Source organism: Cherax quadricarinatus, chromosome 46 (assembly GCF_038502225.1).
Source record: "Cherax quadricarinatus isolate ZL_2023a chromosome 46, ASM3850222v1, whole genome shotgun sequence".
NCBI classification, from domain to species: Eukaryota; Metazoa; Arthropoda; class Malacostraca; order Decapoda; family Parastacidae; genus Cherax; species Cherax quadricarinatus.
The window spans coordinates 6,615,499-6,636,623 of NC_091337.1; the positions used below are offsets into that span (position 1 = coordinate 6,615,499).

The 21,125-nt window shown below is 39.1% G+C and overlaps 1 protein-coding gene across 2 annotated transcripts in view; it reads right to left on the minus strand.

The window, feature by feature from the left end:
- The window catches only part of LOC128696661 (lon protease homolog 2, peroxisomal), a 55,657-nt gene that overhangs the window by 28,678 nt on the left and 5,854 nt on the right, over positions 1-21,125 (minus strand). For both annotated transcript variants that reach the window (XM_070094473.1, XM_070094471.1), the window contains exons 3-10: positions 19,271-19,472; positions 18,034-18,134; positions 17,047-17,208; positions 14,281-14,454; positions 6,061-6,240; positions 5,672-5,831; positions 4,943-5,037; positions 895-1,047 (exon numbers count right to left, since the gene is read on the minus strand). In XM_070094473.1, coding sequence (XP_069950574.1) covers positions 895-1,047; positions 4,943-5,037; positions 5,672-5,831; positions 6,061-6,240; positions 14,281-14,454; positions 17,047-17,208; positions 18,034-18,134; positions 19,271-19,472 — 1,227 coding nt within the window. The remainder of the gene's footprint in view (positions 1-894; positions 1,048-4,942; positions 5,038-5,671; positions 5,832-6,060; positions 6,241-14,280; positions 14,455-17,046; positions 17,209-18,033; positions 18,135-19,270; positions 19,473-21,125) is intronic.

A 21,125-nucleotide genomic window follows, 5' to 3' on the forward strand; every position in this document is an offset into this window, starting at 1 on the left:
ATGGAGGAGGTGAATGTATTCAAATATTTGGGAGTGGACATGTCAGCAGAGGGGTCTATGAAGGATGAGGTGAATCATAGAACTGATGAGGGGAAAAGGGCGAGTGGTGCACTAAGGAGTCTGTATGAGAGTATAGTTATACCAACACTCTTATACGAGTGTGAAGCATGGGTGATGAATGTTGCAATGAGGAGAAGGCTGGAGGCAGTGGAGATGTCATGTCTGAGGGCATGTGTGGTGTGAATATAATGCAGAGAATTCATAGTTTGGAAATTAGGAGGAGGTGCGAGATTACCAAAACTATTATCCAGAGGGCTGAGGAGGGGTTGTTGAGGTGGTTCAGACATGTAGAGAGAATGAAACGAAACAGAATGACTTAGAGTGTATAAATCTGTAGTGGAGGGAAGGTGGGTAAGTGTCGACCTAGGAAAGGTTGGAGGGAAGGGGTAAAGGATGTTTTGTGTGCAAGGGGCTTGGACTTCCAGCAAGCATGCGTGAGCATATTTGATGGGGGTGAATGGAGACAAATGGTTTTTAATACATGACGTGCTATTGGAGTGTGAGCAAAGTAACATTTATCAAGGGATTCAGGGAAACCGGCAGGTCGAACTGGAGTCCTGGAGATGGGAAGTACAGTGTCTGCCCTCTGAAGGAGGGGTGTTAATGTTGCAGTTTTATAACTGTAGTGTAAAGCACCCCTCTGGCAAGACAATGGAGTGAATGATGATGCAAGTTTTTCTCTTTTGGGCCACCCTGCCTTGGTGGTAATTGGCCGATTTGTTATTATAAAAAAAAAAAAAAAAACAGTAACTGATAAAAATTGATAAGGAAAGCACTGGTGCTATTTAAATGTTTGCAGAAAGATATGTACTTATACATAACAATATTTATTACCTGTGATAAATCAAATGGCAGATTGAGATAAGTATCTGTGAAGGTAGAATTTTGTTCAGGATCCAACACCTCAAGTAAGGCAGCTCCAGGGTCACCATGGATACCTGTACCCAACTTGTCTATTTCATCCAACAACATCACTGGATTTTTAACCTGTATATGAAAAGCACTGGTAAAATTCATCTATATATTAAATAATTTTATCTACACAAATTAACAAAATAGTTAGATTAAGGCAATTAAGGGATGTACTTCCTGCATTTCATTTTAGAATGACTTGCATAAGCTCTCTACAAGGGATGTAACAAGAACATGAGGAAAAGGCTGGAAACTGCATCCTTATACGAGACACAGGGCTGTCAGGAAATATTTCTTTAATACAAGACTGACATAAAGATGAATGGCCTTAACAATGACAGTAAAGCTAACTACACACAGGGGTTCAAAAGTAGATATGATAAGAGTTATTTCACATCAAAGTTAGTGCTTAATCCCTACAAATTCAAATAAGTAACTAGGTCAGTAGACAGCAACCATTCAGGGAGGTACAGTGGTACCTTGACTTATGAGTGCCCCAATTTATGAGTTTTCCTAGTTACGAGCCATTGCTTGGTCAATGTTTTGCTTCGAGTTGCAAGCCAAAATCTGAGTTATGAGCTAGCTTCAGATACGCCGCCACTAACTGGTGGTATATCTGAAGTCAAATCCAACTCTGTACCCAGAGGAATGTCAGGTACTTCATCATATTCCACATGATCTTCCAAGACATAACTGGAAGGATAATATTCCCACACTAATCCCAGATTGTAGTGAGGCACCTCGTCCCTTGTTTGGTTCTTGTATAAATCCGAGGAAGAGGTAACCTCCATTTCAACACTCAGAGTTCTCCAGAAACATTAATTAAGGTGGGTGGACTCCTGATAGTGGTGGGTGGAATAGTCATTGTGGTCAGTGGAGCAGTGATAGTGGTGGGTGGAGTAGTGATGGTGGTGGGTGGAGTAGTGATAGTGGTGGGTAGAGAAGTGATAGTGGTGGGGGGAGTAGTGATAGTGGTGGGTGGAGCAGTGATGGTGGTGGGTGGAGCAGTGATGGTGGTGAGTGGAGTAGTGATGGTGGTGAGTGGAGTAGTGATGGTGGTGGGTGGAGTAGCAATGGTGGTGGGTGGAGTAGCAATGGTGGTGGGTGGAGTAGTGATGGTGGTGGGTGGAGTAGTGATGGTGGTGGGTGGAGTAGTGATGGTGGTGGGTGGAGTAGTGATGGTGGTGGGTGGAGTAGTGCTGGTGGTGGGTGGAGTAGTGATGGTGGTGGGTGGAGTAGTGATAGTGGTGGGTGGAGTAGTGATAGTGGTGGGTGGAGTAGTGATAGTGGTGGGTGGAGTAGTGATAGTGGTGGGTACAGTACTGACAGTGGTGGGTGGAATGACTAATAGTGGTGGGTGGAGTAGTGATAGTGGTGGGTGGAGTAGTGATAGTGGTGGGTGGAGTAGTGATAGTGGTGGGTGGAGTAGTGATAGTGGTGGGTACAGTACTGACAGTGGTGGGTGGAATGACTAATAGTGGTGGGTGGAGTAGTGATGGTGGTGTGTGGAGTATACAATATTTCTTATTTATAAATACTACATACATTTTTCTTATTTAAAAATCCGTAACAAAAAAATTGGGGTGGTTTTTTTGGGGGCTGGAACGGATTAATGGCATTTCAATTTATTTCAGTGAGGAAAATTAATTTGATATACGAGTAAATTGAGTTACAAGTTCCGTCACAGAACAAATTAAAGTCGTAAGTTAAGGTACCACTGTACTATGGTCTTAACAAGTGAGTGTAAAAAGGAAGTCTGTATTTGTTTTACATGATGGTAGGATTGCTGGTGTCTTTTTTCTGTCTCATAAAGATGCAAGATTTCAGGTACATCTTGCTACCTCTACTTACACTTTGGTCACATTACACATACATGTACACATTTATGAATACACACTCATCGGAGTTTTCTTTGGTTTTATCTTAATAGTTCTAGTTCTTATTGTTTTTCCTTTCATATCCATGGGGAAGTGGAATAAAAATCTTTCCTCTGTAAGCCATGTGTGTTGTAGAAGTCAACTAAAATGCCGGGAATAATAGGCTGGTAATCCCTTTTCCCGTATAGTTTACTAAAAAGAAAAAGAAGAAAACCGTCAAAGTGGGATGTTTGAATGTGTGTGGATGTTGTGCGAATGATAAGAAAGAGATGATTGTGGATGTTATGAATGAGAAGAAAAACAGGGATGTGTAATGTCACCATGGTTGTTTAATATATTTATAGATGGGGTTGTAAAAGAAGTAAATGCTAGGGTGTTGGGGAGAGGGGTGGGATTAAATTATGGGGAATCAAATACAAAATGAGAGTTGACACAGTTACTATTTGCTGATGATACTGTGTTTATGGGAGATTCTAAAGAAAAGTCGCAAAGGTTAATGGATGAGTTTCAGAGGCTGTGTAAAGGTAGAAAGATGAAAGTGAACATAGATAAGAGTAAGGTGATGAGGGTATCAAACGATTTAGACAAAGAAAAATTGGATATCAAATTGGAGAGAGGGAGTATGGAAGAAGTGAACATTTTCAGATATTTGCGAGTTGACTTGTCAGCAGATGGATTTGTGAAGGATGAGGTTAACCACAAAATTGGTGAAGAAAAAAAGGTGAGTGGTGCATTGAGGTATCTGTGGAGACAAAAAGTGTTATCCATGGAGGCAAAGAAGGGAATGTATGAAAGTATAGTGATACCAACGCTTTTATATGGGTGTGAAGCTTGGGTTGCAAATGTTGCAGCAAGGAGGCAGCTGGAGGCAGTGGAGATGTCCTGTCTAAGGGCAATGTGTGGCGTAAATATTATGCAGAGAATTCAGATTGTGGAAATTAGGAGGAGGTGTGGAGTCACTAAAAGTATTAGTCAGAGGGCTGAAGAGGGATTGTTGAGGTGGTTTGGTCATTTAGAGAGAATGGATCAAAGTAGAATGACTTGGAGAGCATGTAAATCTGTAGGGAAATGAAGGTAGGGTAGAGGATGTCCTCGAAAAGGTTGGAGGGAGGGGGTAAAGATGGTTTTGTGGGCGAGGGGGCTTAAACTTCCAGCAAGCATGTGTGAGCATGTTTGACATGAGTGAATGGAGACAAATGGGTTTTTGGGACCTGACAAGCTGTTGGAGTGTGAGAAGGGTAATATCTTGTGAAGGGATTCAGGGAAACCAGTTAGCCAGACTCGAGTCCTGGAAATGGGAAGTACAATGCCTGTACTTTAAAGGAGGGGTTTAGAATAATTACACTCTGGAGGGACTTCTAAACTGTCGTACCTGAGCGCCTCTGCAAAGACAGTGATTATGTATGAATGAGGTGAAAATGTTGGGATTTTTTTTTTACTTTCTGGGTCATCCTCCCTCGGTGGGAGACAATCGACGTGTTGGGGGGGAAGACCAACTTCTCTGAGGCTATAGGTCCCTACAGTGTACAAAGAGAAACCTTACTAGTGCAGTGACCCCTCTCATTAATGAGCTTACAGGGGTAGGGATATATGATGTTAACTGTCTGAAACTTCCAAATTATAAAATTAATTTTTCATGAGTGTCTGGTTGTCTTCTGAACTAGTAAACTTGGCCTGCTAATGTATAAGATAACCCAGACACAAAGAATGAAGGTATTGTAACCTGTAGCACTACAGTATAGTCTAGCATCTACACTAAACTTTAGAAGATACAGGATACCAGAAGATGCCAAAGATGAATGTGCATGTAACAGTCAGAAATACAGTGCAGTCTTATTAGATACACAAAGGATGGATGCTAGTACTGTAAGGTGACTTTTGACCTTACAAAATGAGAAAAACAGGAGAGTAAACACAAGATATATTCTAAAATGGTATGAAAGAAATGAAGCAGGCTACAATAGAATGTTAGAGAGAGCTTGTTATAAACTGGTCTGTTGTATCTAATTAAAAAAACAAAGGAATGTCAGAGGTATTAGATACAGTACATAAGTTGATAAAATTTCTTAAGAAACTAGCCATATCATACATACTTTAACATTTCTCAAGGCCTGGATAACCCTGCCTGGCATAGCACCAATGTAAGTTCGACGATGGCCTCTTATATCATGTTGGTCACTTACTCCACCTGCAAAATACATTTGATAAAAACAAAACAGAAAAGGCTTCACTTTTCTCGATTGACTTGCACCACAAAATACAAATTCACCATTTATGAACTAAAAAACAACACAAACAAAAATGTTAAGAAGAATTAACAAAATTTCACCTACTTTCAGAAACTAGAACATAAGTGAATGAACATATTTAACTATTGCTCCATTCCATTAATAATGATTTTTGAAGTATAAAGCAGAGATGATACTTTGAGGATTATGAAGATGACCAAGGCCATTCTTCACTTCCCCCACTCCCTCAATGAGCCACAAACTGTGATCAAAGTGTTTTATAAGCCATTTCTTTAAAAATCACTAATTTCTTTAATGCTGACAATACAGGAAAGCCCCGCATTTCGGTGTCCCTCTTTGTTAGCATTTTGCTATTCTGGTGGTTTTCAACTGAGTCACTGTTCATTATCTTTGGTGCTTCCCCCCCCCCCCCCAAATTTGTGACAAAAAACATTCCTTGACCAAAATTGGCAAATAAAAAATAGCATTTTATTTATAAAACAAGTTTAGATCTCAATCCATAAATAATTTATATGGGTACATAAACATCAGGAAATTAAAAGCCAAATTAGAAAGTACGTACAAGGGCCTCACCTAATGACATTCGGCAATATGGACGACCTAGAGTAGTTGCAATGGACTTTGCAATGCTGGTTTTGCCAACTCCAGGGGGACCAACAAAACACAAAATTGGCCCCTTCAGATCTCCACGAAGTTGTCTCACTGCTAGATATTCTAACACTCTACGCTTCACCTGGAAAATGTACATTTATAATAAGTTTTTTATAATGTAGAATTTTACTCACAATGCAGTGAATATTGTATCAGTCTGTAAAAGAGCTAAATCTTAGGTAAACTGTATTTGGAATTCAGTTAGAAAAAGTCATAATTATTACTATTTCTAAAATTCTTTACCAAAAAATATGAGCTCACTACACATGCATAAAATCAGCATATAAACAGAGGAAGCAAGCTTTACATACCTTTTGTAAGCCATAATGATCTGCATCCAAGTCTTCTCGTGCTTTGCGTATGTTGCAGGTCTCTTTTACAGTAATGGACCAAGGAAGCTCTACTATTAAGTCAAGGTAATTACGTGTCATCGAGTAATCTGGCATATGTTGTGCCATTCGTTTCAGTCGTCCAAGTTCCTTCACAGCTGCCTGGGGCAACAGGTCAAAGCTAACTATTTGAAGCAGAAAATTATAACAAGTAAATTACCTTGTATACAGTATTTAGTAAATTTGTCAGTAGGGCTACTGAATTCCTATGTAATATACAGTGGAACCTCAAATTTTGACTATATCGCTTATCGAACTCTTCACCTTTCAACCGCTTTTTTCGAACCAACTTTGTCCCTATTATCGAACTCGCCCCTTCTTTCAAACCGCCGAGTACCGAACCTGTCTGCCAGCCCACTCTGTCCGTGTCCCCGCGCAGGCACCGTGAGCCAGTCTGGCTTTGTTGATACTTGAGTGAACACTAACCTGCGGTCTCATTCAAGCATTTTATGATTAATTCATTGTGTTTAGTGCTTGTGGGACTGTGAAATAAGCTACCATGGGCCCAAAGAAACTTGCTAGTGGTACCCCTGTGGTAAAGAAAGTGAGAAACACCACAGATGTGAAGAAGGAAATAATAAAGAAGTACAAGAGTGGTGTGCGACTTGTTGAGCTTGCCAGGATGTACGGGAAAAACAAGTCGACCATCACTTCTATCCTGGCAAAGAAAGAACAAATCAAGGAAGCTGATGTTGCGAAAGGTGTTGATATGCTAACTAAAAAAAGACCACAGACAATCGATCAGATTGAGAAGTTGTTGCTGGTGTGGATCAAGGATAAAGAGATGGCAGGTGATAGTGTTTCAGAGACAATTATTTGTGAAAAGGCAAGGAAGTTGCATGCCGATTCAAAGATTAAGGAGATTTGCACCAAGTGGAATGATGTCCAAATGTTTGTGGAGAAGTACCACCCTCAGCAAGCTGAAACAAGCCATCTTTGCAAGAAGTTCAGTGACAGAACCATGTCCCATTTTAGGGAAATCTTAAACAGGCACCAGAAACAGAGGAATGTGAAGTTATTTTGTGACTCAAGCTGGTCCTAGTGGCATTAAAAGATAGAGAAGAGAAGTAACCCCAGAAAGGGCTTTGATACCTAAAGTCCTTATGAAGGGGGATTTCCCTTCCAAACATTAACCCCAACTCCCTCTCCTCCTCCCTATCTTCCAGATGCCATCACCAATCTTCAAGTAAAAATGTTATTTTATATGTTATTTAAATTTATTAATAATTGTACACTATATTTGTCGTGTGTATGTAAAACTATAATGTAATATTTTTTTTTTATATTATTTTTTTTATTATCACACCGGCCGATTCCCACCAAGGCAGGGTGGCCCGAAAAAGAAAAACTTTCACCATCATTCACTCCATCACTGTCTTGCCAGAAGGGTGCTTTACACTACAGTTTTTAAACTGCAACATTAACACCCCTCCTTCAGAGTGCAGGCACTGTACTTCCCATCTCCAGGACTCAAGTCCGGCCTGCCGGTTTCCCTGAATCCCTTCATAAATGTTACTTTGCTCACACTCCAACAGCACGTCAAGTATTAAAAACCATTTGTCTCCATTCACTCCTATCAAACACGCTCACGCATGCCTGCTGGAAGTCCAAGCCCCTCGCACACAAAACCTCCTTTACCCCCTCCCTCCAACCCTTCCTAGGCCGACCCCTACCCCGCCTTCCTTCCACTACAGACTGATACACTCTTGAAGTCATTCTGTTTCGCTCCATTCTCTCTACATGTCCGAACCACCTCAACAACCCTTCCTCAGCCCTCTGGACAACAGTTTTGGTAATCCCGCACCTCCTCCTAACTTCCAAACTACGAATTCTCTGCATTATATTCACACCACACATTGCCCTCAGACATGACATCTCCACTGCCTCCAGCCTTCTCCTCGCTGCAACATTCATCACCCACGCTTCACACCCATATAAGAGCGTTGGTAAAACTATACTCTCATACATTCCCCTCTTTGCCTCCAAGGACAAAGTTCTTTGTCTCCACAGACTCCTAAGTGCACCACTCACTCTTTTTCCCTCATCAATTCTATGATTCACCTCATCTTTCATAGACCCATCCGCTGACACGTCCACTCCCAAATATCTGAATACGTTCACCTCCTCCATACTCTCTCCCTCCAATCTGATATTCAATCTTTCATCACCTAATCTTTTTGTTATCCTCATAACCTTACTCTTTCCTGTATTCACCTTTAATTTTCTTCTTTTGCACACCCTACCAAATTCATCCACCAATCTCTGCAACTTCTCTTCAGAATCTCCCAAGAGCACAGTGTCATCAGCAAAGAGCAGCTGTGACAACTCCCACTTTGTGTGTGATTCTTTATCTTTTAACTCCACGCCTCTTGCCAAGACCCTCGCATTTACTTCTCTTACAACCCCATCTATAAATATATTAAACAACCACGGTGACATCACACATCCTTGTCTAAGGCCTACTTTTACTGGGAAAAAATTTCCCTCTTTCCTACATACTCTAACTTGAGCCTCACTATCCTCGTAAAAACTCTTCACTGCTTTCAGTAACCTACCTCCTACACCATACACTTGCAACATCTGCCACATTGCCCCCCTATCCACCCTGTCATACGCCTTTTCCAAATCCATAAATGCCACAAAGACCTCTTTAGCCTTATCTAAATACTGTTCACTTATATGTTTCACTGTAAACACCTGGTCCACACACCCCCTACCTTTCCTAAAGCCTCCTTGTTCATCTGCTATCCTATTCTCCGTCTTACTCTTAATTCTTTCAATTATAACTCTACCATACACTTTACCAGGTACACTCAACAGACTTATCCCCCTATAATTTTTGCACTCTCTTTTATCCCCTTTGCCTTTATACAAAGGAACTATGCATGCTCTCTGCCAATCCCTAGGTACCTTACCCTCTTCCATACATTTATTAAATAATTGCACCAACCACTCCAAAACTATATCCCCACCTGCTTTTAACATTTCTATCTTTATCCCATCAATCCCGGCTGCCTTACCCCCTTTCATTTTACCTACTGCCTCACGAACTTCCCCCACACTCACAACTGGCTCTTCCTCACTCCTACAAGATGTTATTCCTCCTTGCCCTATACACGAAATCACAGCTTCCCTATCTTCATCAACATTTAACAATTCCTCAAAATATTCCTTCCATCTTCCCAATACCTCTAACTCTCCATTTAATAACTCTCCTCTCCTATTTTTAACTGACAAATCCATTTGTTCTCTAGGCTTTCTTAACTTGTTAATCTCACTCCAAAACTTTTTCTTATTTTCAACAAAATTTGTTGATAACATCTCACCCACTCTCTCATTTGCTCTCTTTTTACATTGCTTCACCACTCTCTTAACTTCTCTCTTTTTCTCCATATACTCTTCCCTCCTTGCATCACTTCTACTTTGTAAAAACTTCTCATATGCTAACTTTTTCTCCCTTACTACTCTCTTTACATCATCATTCCACCAATCGCTCCTCTTCCCTCCTGCACCCACTTTCCTGTAACCACAAACTTCTGCTGAACACTCTAACACTACATTTTTAAACCTACCCCATACCTCTTCGACCCCATTGCCTATGCTCTCATTAGCCCATCTATCCTCCAATAGCTGTTTATATCTTACCCTAACTGCCTCCTCTTTTAGTTTATAAACCTTCACCTCTCTCTTCCCTGATGCTTCTATTCTCCTTGTATCCCATCTACCTTTTACTCTCAGTGTAGCTACAACTAGAAAGTGATCTGATATATCTGTGGCCCCTCTATAAACATGTACATCCTGAAGTCTACTCAACAGTCTTTTATCTACCAATACATAATCCAACAAACTACTGTCATTTCGCCCTACATCATATCGTGTATACTTATTTATCCTCTTTTTCTTAAAATATGTATTACCTATAACTAAACCCCTTTCTATACAAAGTTCAATCAAAGGGCTCCCATTATCATTTACACCTGGCACCCCAAACTTACCTACCACACCCTCTCTAAAAGTTTCTCCTACTTTAGCATTCAAGTCCCCTACCACAATTACTCTCTCACTTGGTTCAAAGGCTCCTATACATTCACTTAACATCTCCCAAAATCTCTCTCTCTCCTCTGCATTCCTCTCTTCTCCAGGTGCATACACGCTTATTATGACCCACTTCTCGCATCCAACCTTTACTTTAATCCACATAATTCTTGAATTTACACATTCATATTCTCTTTTCTCCTTCCATAACTGATCATTTAACATTACTGCTACCCCTTCCTTTGCTCTAACTCTCTCAGATACTCCAGATTTAATCCCATTTATTTCCCCCCACTGAAACTCTCCTACCCCCTTCAGCTTTGTTTCGCTTAGGGCCAGGACATCCAACTTCTTTTCATTCATAACATCAGCAATCATCTGTTTCTTGTCATCCGCACTACATCCACGCACATTTAAGCAACCCAGTTTTATAAAGTTTTTCTTCTTCTCTTTTTTAGTAATTGTATACAGGAGAAGGGGTTACTAGCCCATTGCTCCCGGCATTTTAGTCGCCTCATACGACACGCATGGCTTACGGAGGAAAGATTCTTTTCCACTTCCCCATGGACAATAGAAGAAATAAAAAAGAACAAGAGCTATTTAGAAAAAGGAGAAAAACCTAGATGTATGTATATATATATATGCATGTGCGTGTCTGTGAAGTGTGACCAAAGTGTAAGTAGGAGTAGCAAGATATCCCTGTTATCTTAGCGTGTTTATGAGACAGAAAAAGAAACCAGCAATCCTACCATCATGCAAAACAGTTACAGGTTTTTGTTTCACAGTCATCTGGCAGGACGGTAGTACTTCCCTGGGTGGTTGCTGTCTACCAACCTACTACCTATATATATATAAGACCTATATATATAATGTAATACTATCTATAAAATGTATTTTTTTGTGAATATTTTTGGGTTTTTGGAACGGATTAATTGTATTTCTATTATTTCTTATGGGATATATTTCTTCGCCTTTCAAACTTTTCGACTTTAGAACCAGCTCCTGGAACGGATTAAGTTCGAAATCTGAGGTTCCACTGTACTTGTGTAGTATATCCTAAGTTGTATCACCCATATATATATATATATATATATATATATATATATATATATATATATATATATATATATATATATATATATATATATATATATATATATATATATATATATTTTATATATATATATATATATATATATATATATATATATATATTTATATATATATATATATATATATATATATATATATATATTTATATATATATATATATATATATATATATATATATATATATATATATATATATATATATATATATATATATATATATATATATATATATATATATATATATATATATATAAAAAAAAAAAAAAAATAAAAAAAAATAAAAAAAAAAAAAAAATATATTTATATATATATATATATATATTTATATATATATATATATATTTATATATATTTATATATATATATATATATATATATATATATATATATTTATATATATATATATATATATATATATATAGAATAAGAATAAGAAGAAAATTGATTATATATATATATATATATATATATATATATATATATATATATATATATATATATATATATATATATATATATATATATATATGATCAATTTTCTTCTTATTCTACTTAGTAATCTTAACAGGAAAAGGGGTTACTAGCCCATTGTTCCCGGCATTTTAGTTGACTTTTACAACAAGCATGGCTTACGGAGGAAAGATTCTAATTCCACTTCCCCATGGATATAAAAGGAAAATTAATAAGACCAAGAACTATTAAGATAAAATCAAAGAAAACTCAGATGAGTGTGTATAAATAAATGTGTACATGTATGTGTAGTGTGACCTAAGTGTAAGTAGAAGTAGCAAGACGTACCTGTAATCTTGCATATTTATGAGACAGACAAAAGACATCAGCAATCCTACCATCATGTAAAACAATCACAGGCTTCGTTTTACACTCACTTGGCAGGACGGTAGTACCTCCCTGGGTGGTTGGAGTTAATAAAAGTATTAGTCAGAGGGCAGAAGAGGGGTTGTTGAGGTGGTTTGGTCATTTAGAGAGAATGGATCAAAGTAGAATGACATGGAAAGCATATAAATCTATAGGGGAAGGAAGGCGGGGTAGGGGTCGTCCTCGAAAGGGTTGGAGAGAGGGGGTAAAGGAGGTTTTGTGGGTAAGGGGCTTGGACTTCCAGCAAGCGTGCGTGAGCGTGTTAGATAGGAGTGAATGGAGACGAATGGTACTTGGGACCTGACGATCTGTTGGAGTGTGAGCAGGGTAATATTTAGTGAAGGGATTCAGGGAAACCGGTTATTTTCATATAGTCGGACTTGAGTCCTGGAAATGGGAAGTACAATGCCTGCACTTTAAAGGAGGGGTTTGGGATATTGGCAGTTTGGAGGGATATGTTGTGTATCTTTATATGTGTATGCTTCTAGACTGTTGTATTCTGAGCACCTCTGCAAAAACAGTGATAATGTGCGAGTGTGGTGAAAGTGTTGAATGATGATGAAAGTATTTTCTTTTTGGGGATTTTCTTTCTTTTTTGGGTCACCCTGCCTCGGTGGGAGACGGCCGACTTGTTGAAAAAAACAAAAAAAAAAATATATATAGGATCCCTTCAGCTAGGCTCAGTGGCTAGTTTGTGCCATCACCAGGCTATGCCCATGTGAGTAGGGTATGGGTGGTCTCACTCCGTCCTCAGGATACAACCGAACAGGTAGGCTGGGCTACACTTTCCTCAAGATTCTGTCAATATACGTGTACCAACCGTTCAAGTGTATTCCTTACTCCTACATCTCCATTAAGTACCCACGCAACAAATTACTATTTTTACGTTAATCAATTAAGTATTCCTCGAGTAACTGCTCTATAACCTAGGCTAATATTCTCAAGAATGTCTCCAAAGATTATCACATGCTGCAACATCCCCCCCTGAAAAGCAGGGGCACCACTAGCACGATAAGAAACAACTGAATAAGTGTCAGGGGCCCAAAACTGTTCAACTGCTTCCCAGCATACATAAGGGGGATTACCAACAGACCCCTGGCTGTCTTCAAGAAGGCACTGGACAGGCACCTACAGTCAGTATCTGACCAGCCAGGCTGTGATTCATACATCGGGTTGCGTGTGGCCAACAGTAACAGCCTGGTTGATCAGACCCTTATCTACCATGAGGCCTGGTCACAGACTGGGTCCCAGGGGCACTGACCCCCAAAACCCTCTCCATGTATACCCCAGGTAAAGTAACACAGGCTCATTGTTGGAAGAGGGAAGCTAACAAATGAATATACTGCATTTGGAATTTGGAAAATATAATGAGGAGAGTGGAAAGGGAAGAGATATGGCCAGTGTTGTCAATGTATGGAATAAGTCTTACATTGTTGAAAGCTGTAATCAAGTTTTTTAAGGAAAAAAGCAGTCTCAGGGCAACAATTTAAAGTGTAACAGTGGTGGCTGAATGTCTATATAAATGGGGCTGTATAATACTTGAATGCTAATGTGTTTAAAGAAAGTTGGGCCTTTAAACAATAACAAAAACAATATATAAAAGGGGAGTTTGTCTAGTTACCATATCTACTGTACGTTACCATAACCTGACGGCATTCTGCCAAAATATCCCAGGAACGGTTGGACGGAGATATTGACTGAGTGCCACTAGATTAAGCATCCAGCAGGTTTATGCGAGTTAGATCAGAATAACTAAAGACCCAATCATCTTTAATGTAAGACATGCCACTGTAGTGTGAGCAAGGTAATATTTATGAATGGATTTAGGAAAAATGGTTAGCTAGATTTAAGTCCTGGAGGCAGAGAGGGCAGTGCCTCTACTCTGAAAGGAAGGGTAAGAATATTACAGTCAGAGGGCCAAGTGAATTGTGATGTCAGCACACTAGTGGCAGAACAGCAACTAAGTGAGTGGTGAATGCATTTCCTTATTTAGGTCACCCTACTTTGTTGAGAGAGAGCCAATGATGTAAAAAAATTACAGCCACATCAAATGCTTCTGGTAAATTTTCTCATACACAGAAAATGAGCTATATTAAAAAACTACAGCATTGTAAATACCTTGTGGACCTCCTCTGGCATGTTTGTTGCCTTGATCTTTTCTTCCAATTCAGCCACTTCATTTTCACTATCGTCCAGAGAATCTGGGTCGGGTAACAAATTTCGGCCACCACGGCTGATGTGCACTATCCTATTTTCTTTGTTTCCCTCTTCACTACCAGCCTCCCGGACATCCTAAAAGGAATTAGTTATATAGTGCATGACATATTATACAAAGAGTCCAGATATAAGTGGTCCATCTCAACAATTTTTTTTTTTTTTCAAGAAGTCAGCCATCTCTCACCAAGGCAGGGTGACCCAAAAAGAAAGAAAATCCCAAAAAAGAAAATATTGTCATCATCATTCAACACTTTCATCTCACTCATACATAATCGCTGCCTTTGCAGAGGCGCCCAGATACAACAGTATATTTGAAATGTTTTTATTTTATTATCACACTGGCTGATTCCCACCAAGGCAGGGTGGCCCGAAAAAGAAAAACTTTCACCATCATTCACTCCATCACTGTCTTGCCAGAAGGGTGCTTTACACTACAGTTTTTAAACTGCAACATTAACACCCCTCCTTCAGAGTGCAGGCACTGTACTTCCCATCTCCAGGACTCAAGTCCGGCCTGCCGGTTTCCCTGAATCCCTTCATAAATGTTACTTTGCTCACACTCCAACAGCACGTCAAGTATTAAAAACCATTTGTCTCCATTCACTCCTATCAAACACGCTCACGCATGCCTGCTGGAAGTCCAAGCCCCTCGCACACAAAACCTCCTTTACCCCCTCCCTCCAACCCTTCCTAGGCCGACCCCTACCCCGCCTTCCTTCCACTACAGACTGATACACTCTTGAAGTCATTCTGTTTCGCTCCATTCTCTCTACATGTCCGAACCACCTCAACAACCCTTCCTCAGCCCTCTGGACAACAGTTTTGGTAATCCCGCACCTCCTCCTAACTTCCAAACTACGAATTCTCTGCATTATATTCACACCACACATTGCCCTCAGACATGACATCTCCACTGCCTCCAGCCTTCTCCTCGCTGCAACATTCATCACCCACGCTTCACACCCATATAAGAGCGTTGGTAAAACTATACTCTCATACATTCCCCTCTTTGCCTCCAAGGACAAAGTTCTTTGTCTCCACAGACTCCTAAGTGCACCACTCACTCTTTTTCCCTCATCAATTCTATGATTCACCTCATCTTTCATAGACCCATCCGCTGACACGTCCACTCCCAAATATCTGAATACGTTCACCTCCTCCATACTCTCTCCCTCCAATCTGATATTCAATCTTTCATCACCTAATCTTTTTGTTATCCTCATAACCTTACTCTTTCCTGTATTCACCTTTAATTTTCTTCTTTTGCACACCCTACCAAATTCATCCACCAATCTCTGCAACTTCTCTTCAGAATCTCCCAAGAGCACAGTGTCATCAGCAAAGAGCAGCTGTGACAACTCCCACTTTGTGTGTGATTCTTTATCTTTTAACTCCACGCCTCTTGCCAAGACCCTCGCATTTACTTCTCTTACAACCCCATCTATAAATATATTAAACAACCACGGTGACATCACACATCCTTGTCTAAGGCCTACTTTTACTGGGAAAAAATTTCCCTCTTTCCTACATACTCTAACTTGAGCCTCACTATCCTCGTAAAAACTCTTCACTGCTTTCAGTAACCTACCTCCTACACCATACACTTGCAACATCTGCCACATTGCCCCCCTATCCACCCTGTCATACGCCTTTTCCAAATCCATAAATGCCACAAAGACCTCTTTAGCCTTATCTAAATACTGTTCACTTATATGTTTCACTGTAAACACCTGGTCCACACACCCCCTACCTTTCCTAAAGCCTCCTTGTTCATCTGCTATCCTATTCTCCGTCTTACTCTTAATTCTTTCAATTATAACTCTACCATACACTTTACCAGGTACACTCAACAGACTTATCCCCCTATAATTTTTGCACTCTCTTTTATCCCCTTTGCCTTTATACAAAGGAACTATGCATGCTCTCTGCCAATCCCTAGGTACCTTACCCTCTTCCATACATTTATTAAATAATTGCACCAACCACTCCAAAACTATATCCCCACCTGCTTTTAACATTTCTATCTTTATCCCATCAATCCCGGCTGCCTTACCCCCTTTCATTTTACCTACTGCCTCACGAACTTCCCCCACACTCACAACTGGCTCTTCCTCACTCCTACAAGATGTTATTCCTCCTTGCCCTATACACGAAATCACAACTTCCCTATCTTCATCAACATTTAACAATTCCTCAAAATATTCCCTCCATCTTCCCAATACCTCTAACTCTCCATTTAATAACTCTCCTCTCCTATTTTTAACTGACAAATCCATTTGTTCTCTAGGCTTTCTTAACTTGTTAATCTCACTCCAAAACTTTTTCTTATTTTCAACAAAATTTGTTGATAACATCTCACCCACTCTCTCATTTGCTCTCTTTTTACATTGCTTCACCACTCTCTTAACCTCTCTCTTTTTCTCCATATGTACCATGTACCATGTACCATATGTACCAAAATGTACCATGTTATATTCCCAGCCAGTGATACACAAGCACCACAGAGTATTTACCTTGAGAGCTTTTCTGTTTTAGATCTAAGAAAACTAACTTTTTGAAATACTGTATACTAATTAACATGCCAAGGAATAAGAAGTGAAAAGTGAAGCTGGTCTAAAAAAATGCAAGTCAAAACCCAAAATAAGGAATAAACCAAAAAACACAAACCTTAAGCCTCTGAATATGCCTCAGAAGAAGTGGGAGGGTAACTCTTAATCTTGTTGCAACATCAATTGCATCAAGAACTTGCAGTCTTTCTGGTAGAGTGGCTCTGACTAGTGCTGCAACTACATCTGCTAGTTGACGACTTGGGACGCGCTCCACCAAATCCTGTAATTGAAAGTCAGGTTAACGATAATTTTTTTACCCACAAATATCAGATTACTGTAATGAAATGATGGCATATTCAAAGTCTTCCTTCACATATTGTTAAACTACTGTAAGTTTGTATTCATCATTATCAAAAATCTGGTATTGCGATTGCTATTATCTAAGTGTCTCTCTCTACATTCTGTAAAAATTTATGAAAGAATTGAAATTTTAAAGCAAACATTTAAATACTCGAATTAACTTACCTAATTTAAAATAGCTTATAGTATTTTGAATGTGAAATTTTAATTTTATTGATACAATTATCACACAAAATATAATTACCAGTAGTATGTCTAACATAATACAGTGGACCCCCGCTTAACGATCACCTCCCAATGCGACCAATTATGTAAGTGTATTTATGTAAGTGCGTTTGTACGTGCATGTTTGGGGGTCTGAAATGGACTAATCTACTTCACAATATTTCTTATGGGAACAAATTCAGTCAGTACTGGCACCTGAACACACTTCTGGAATGAAAAAATATCGTTAACCGGGGGTCCACTGTACTGTGTTTTATATAAGGATGCTATTAACCAGTTATAGCAAGCCTGGCCCAAGGCCAAGCTGACCAAGTAGGAAAACTTTTGAAATTGGTCACAGGCATGTCTGGGAATGGGGTCTAGCATGGATCTTCTAAATACTGTACAGTGCTGTTTCCAATGTTTTCAGCAAACCTCTCGTAAAATGAATCACACGAAAAAAAAGAGAGAGGGTGGAACTTATATTTTTATCTTACATTTAAAAGCACAATTTCTTTAAGCAATATAACATCTTCAATACCTTCAATTTAGCAACTGCTGGTACAGAGATATCTAACAGGTTAATGAGTTTCTGGGCAGCTTCCTTGAACTCCGACACCAACTCTGTAGGTTGTTCATCATCTGAAAGACAGAAAGCAATGTTATTACAGTACTATGTGCATTCAAAAACTAACAGCCGAGTAAAAAAAAAAATGTCTTCGCTAGTAATATTTACTAAAGAATTCCAGAAGCTGCTTTGGCTATGCCATATGTGAAGGAGGTACTATGTAAGTACATTATAGAGTACCTCCTATGAATATTAGTACATAATATCCATAAGAGGTACTATATAAATACATTATATAGTACCCCTATGGATATTATATATACTAATATCCATAGAGGTAAGACACCTTGATGAGGTGCCCAGCAATACCTGAGGCACCAGGCCAGTCAAGCCTTGCTCAATAAACCATAGACATATTAACAGTGTAAATAAACTGGCTTTATTACTTGTTTCTTCACAGAGATTAGCATAAAAGCCACAGTGAGTAGAGTTACAAGCCTGCCAAGTCTGCTAGAATATAGCTAGGGTGCAGTCAGGGACTGATTTCACACTCAAACACAGCCTCAACAGTATATATACTACAGTTTCCATCAAGCATGCATGTGTGTGTTAGATAGGAGTGAATGGAGACGAATGGTTTTTGGGACCTGATGAGCTGTTGGAGTATAAGCAGGGTAATATTTTGTGAAGGGATTCAGGGAAACCAGCTAGCCGAACTTGAGTCCTGGAAATGGGAAGTACAATGCCTGCACTTTAAAGGAGGGGGTTTAGGATACTGGCAGTTTGGAGGGACTGCTAAACTGTTGTATCTGAGTGCCTCTGCAAAGACAGTGATTATGTATGAATGATGGTGAAAGTGTTAAATGATGAGAGTTTTTTCTTTCTTTTTGGGTCACCCTGCCTCGGTAGGAAATGGCCATGTTAAAATTAATAAAATAATACAGTAGTATACTACATGGAAGGATTAAAACTTTTACTACAAGAAATAAATGTAGAAAATCTTAGACTAACCCCTGTAGAACTCTCTAAGGAATACAGAAAAGGACAATTAAATCACATTTTCATAAAATTAATCCAATAAAAGGCTAAGGGGTTTGTTTAATTTACTTAAAACATTAATGCTGAGCTTATAGATAATCCAAAATCAATTTTACATCACTGTATTATTTAATTTTTAAATAATGTAGTAAAAAACTTCACAGCAACTCACTTTCATCAGTTATATCTTTTATGTCATCCAACTGTGTTACAATTGCCACTGGATATGGATGCTCCTGGATGATGGACTGCAATCGGAAGCGGCAGAGTCCAGTTACCAGCAGTGAGTAAGATGGTCGTGGCCAGTTGGTACCAGTCACTTGAATTACTACGCCAGCTGTTCCAATTTCATGAAGTGCATTCACCTTGCTTTCCTAGATGAATGAAAAAAGCATGACAACATACTTCAACCACAAGATTATTATAAAAAATTTTTTTTTTCATTTTGTCCCACAATGATCATGTGTTACAGAGATTCTCTCCTCTGTTCCACTGGCCATGGAGCAAAGAAGACTGCTCATGCTGCTGATGTAAAGGTTTCTCTGATAAAAGTAAAAAAAAAGTAAGGAAGGAAGCCTCTTGTAATTCTTGATATTTAATGCAATTTTAGTAGCCTCACATGCCTACACACCTGTCAGTCTCCTCTATGTTTCTGCAAATATACAGAGGTGTTGGTAGCTTCCAATGTTAACCATCCTATATGTAGCAATCAGTAGTAGTGTAGATCAATGAATGTCTTAGGTCTCATCATTTCTTGTGACTTGTCCCATATACTTTCTGTACTGTGAAATGCTGTAATTAACTAACCACCATAATTATGACTATTTTTTTATCAAGTATTCATATACAGAACTGTATTAATACAACGGACAATAGATGATCGATTATTTGGCAAGTGGTTATTCAACGTCAATCATTATCAGGCAGTCCTGCCCATACAGATCACCTTAAATAATGCAGAAAAGGAGTGTACAAACAAGAGACCATAAGAAAATAAGTCTCTATAGCATTTTTTGAAAATATGGTGCACCCTCCTTCCAACAAAGCTGGATAATCATTGATCCACTATCACTCCCTGTACTGGAACCTTAAAGACATTGTCATACACCACATGAAGCTTGAGTCTATGAGCAATGCCTCGTTTAAATCTGCAAGAGTGGTTAACAAATCATGTCTGTGATGGGTGTGGAGTCTTATTCTTAAAGCTTAATAATCCATCCCATCATTCTTCTGACCATGGCAACATTTGCTTTATTGTGTTCTCTGAATGCTAGGTCAAGCAGTACAAATATCCTTAGATCCTTTAGCTGTACCCTTCATTCTATGTAAAAATTCAATTGTAACTTATATTCTGTATGTGTAATGTCACCGTGGTTGTTTAATATATTTATAGATGGGGTTGTAAGAGAAGTAAATGCGAGGGTCTTGGCAAGAGGCGTGGAGTTAAAAGATAAAGAATCACACACAAAGTGGGAGTTGTCACAGCTGCTCTTTGCTGACGACACTGTGCTCTTGGGAGATTCTGAAGAGAAGTTGCAGAGATTGGTGGATGAATTTGGTAGGGTGTGCAAAAGAAGAAAATTAAAGGTGAATACAGGAAAGAGTAAGGTTATGAGGATAACAAAAAGATTAGGTGATGAAAGATTGAATATCAGATTGGAGGGAGAGAGTATGGAGGAGGTGAACGTATTCAGATATTTGGGAGTGGACGTGTCAGCGGATGGGTCTATGAAAGATGAGGTGAATCATAGAATTGATGAGGGAAAAAGAGTGAGTGGTGCACTTAGGAGTCTGTGGAGACAAAGAACTTTGTCCTTGGAGGCAAAGAGGGGAATGTATGAGAGTATAGTTTTACCAACGCTCTTATATGGGTGTGAAGCGTGGGTGATGAATGTTGCAGCGAGGAGAAGGCTGGAGGCAGTGGAGATGTCATGTCTGAGGGCAATGTGTGGTGTGAATATAATGCAGAGAATTCGTAGTTTGGAAGTTAGGAGGAGGTGCGGGATTACCAAAACTGTTGTCCAGAG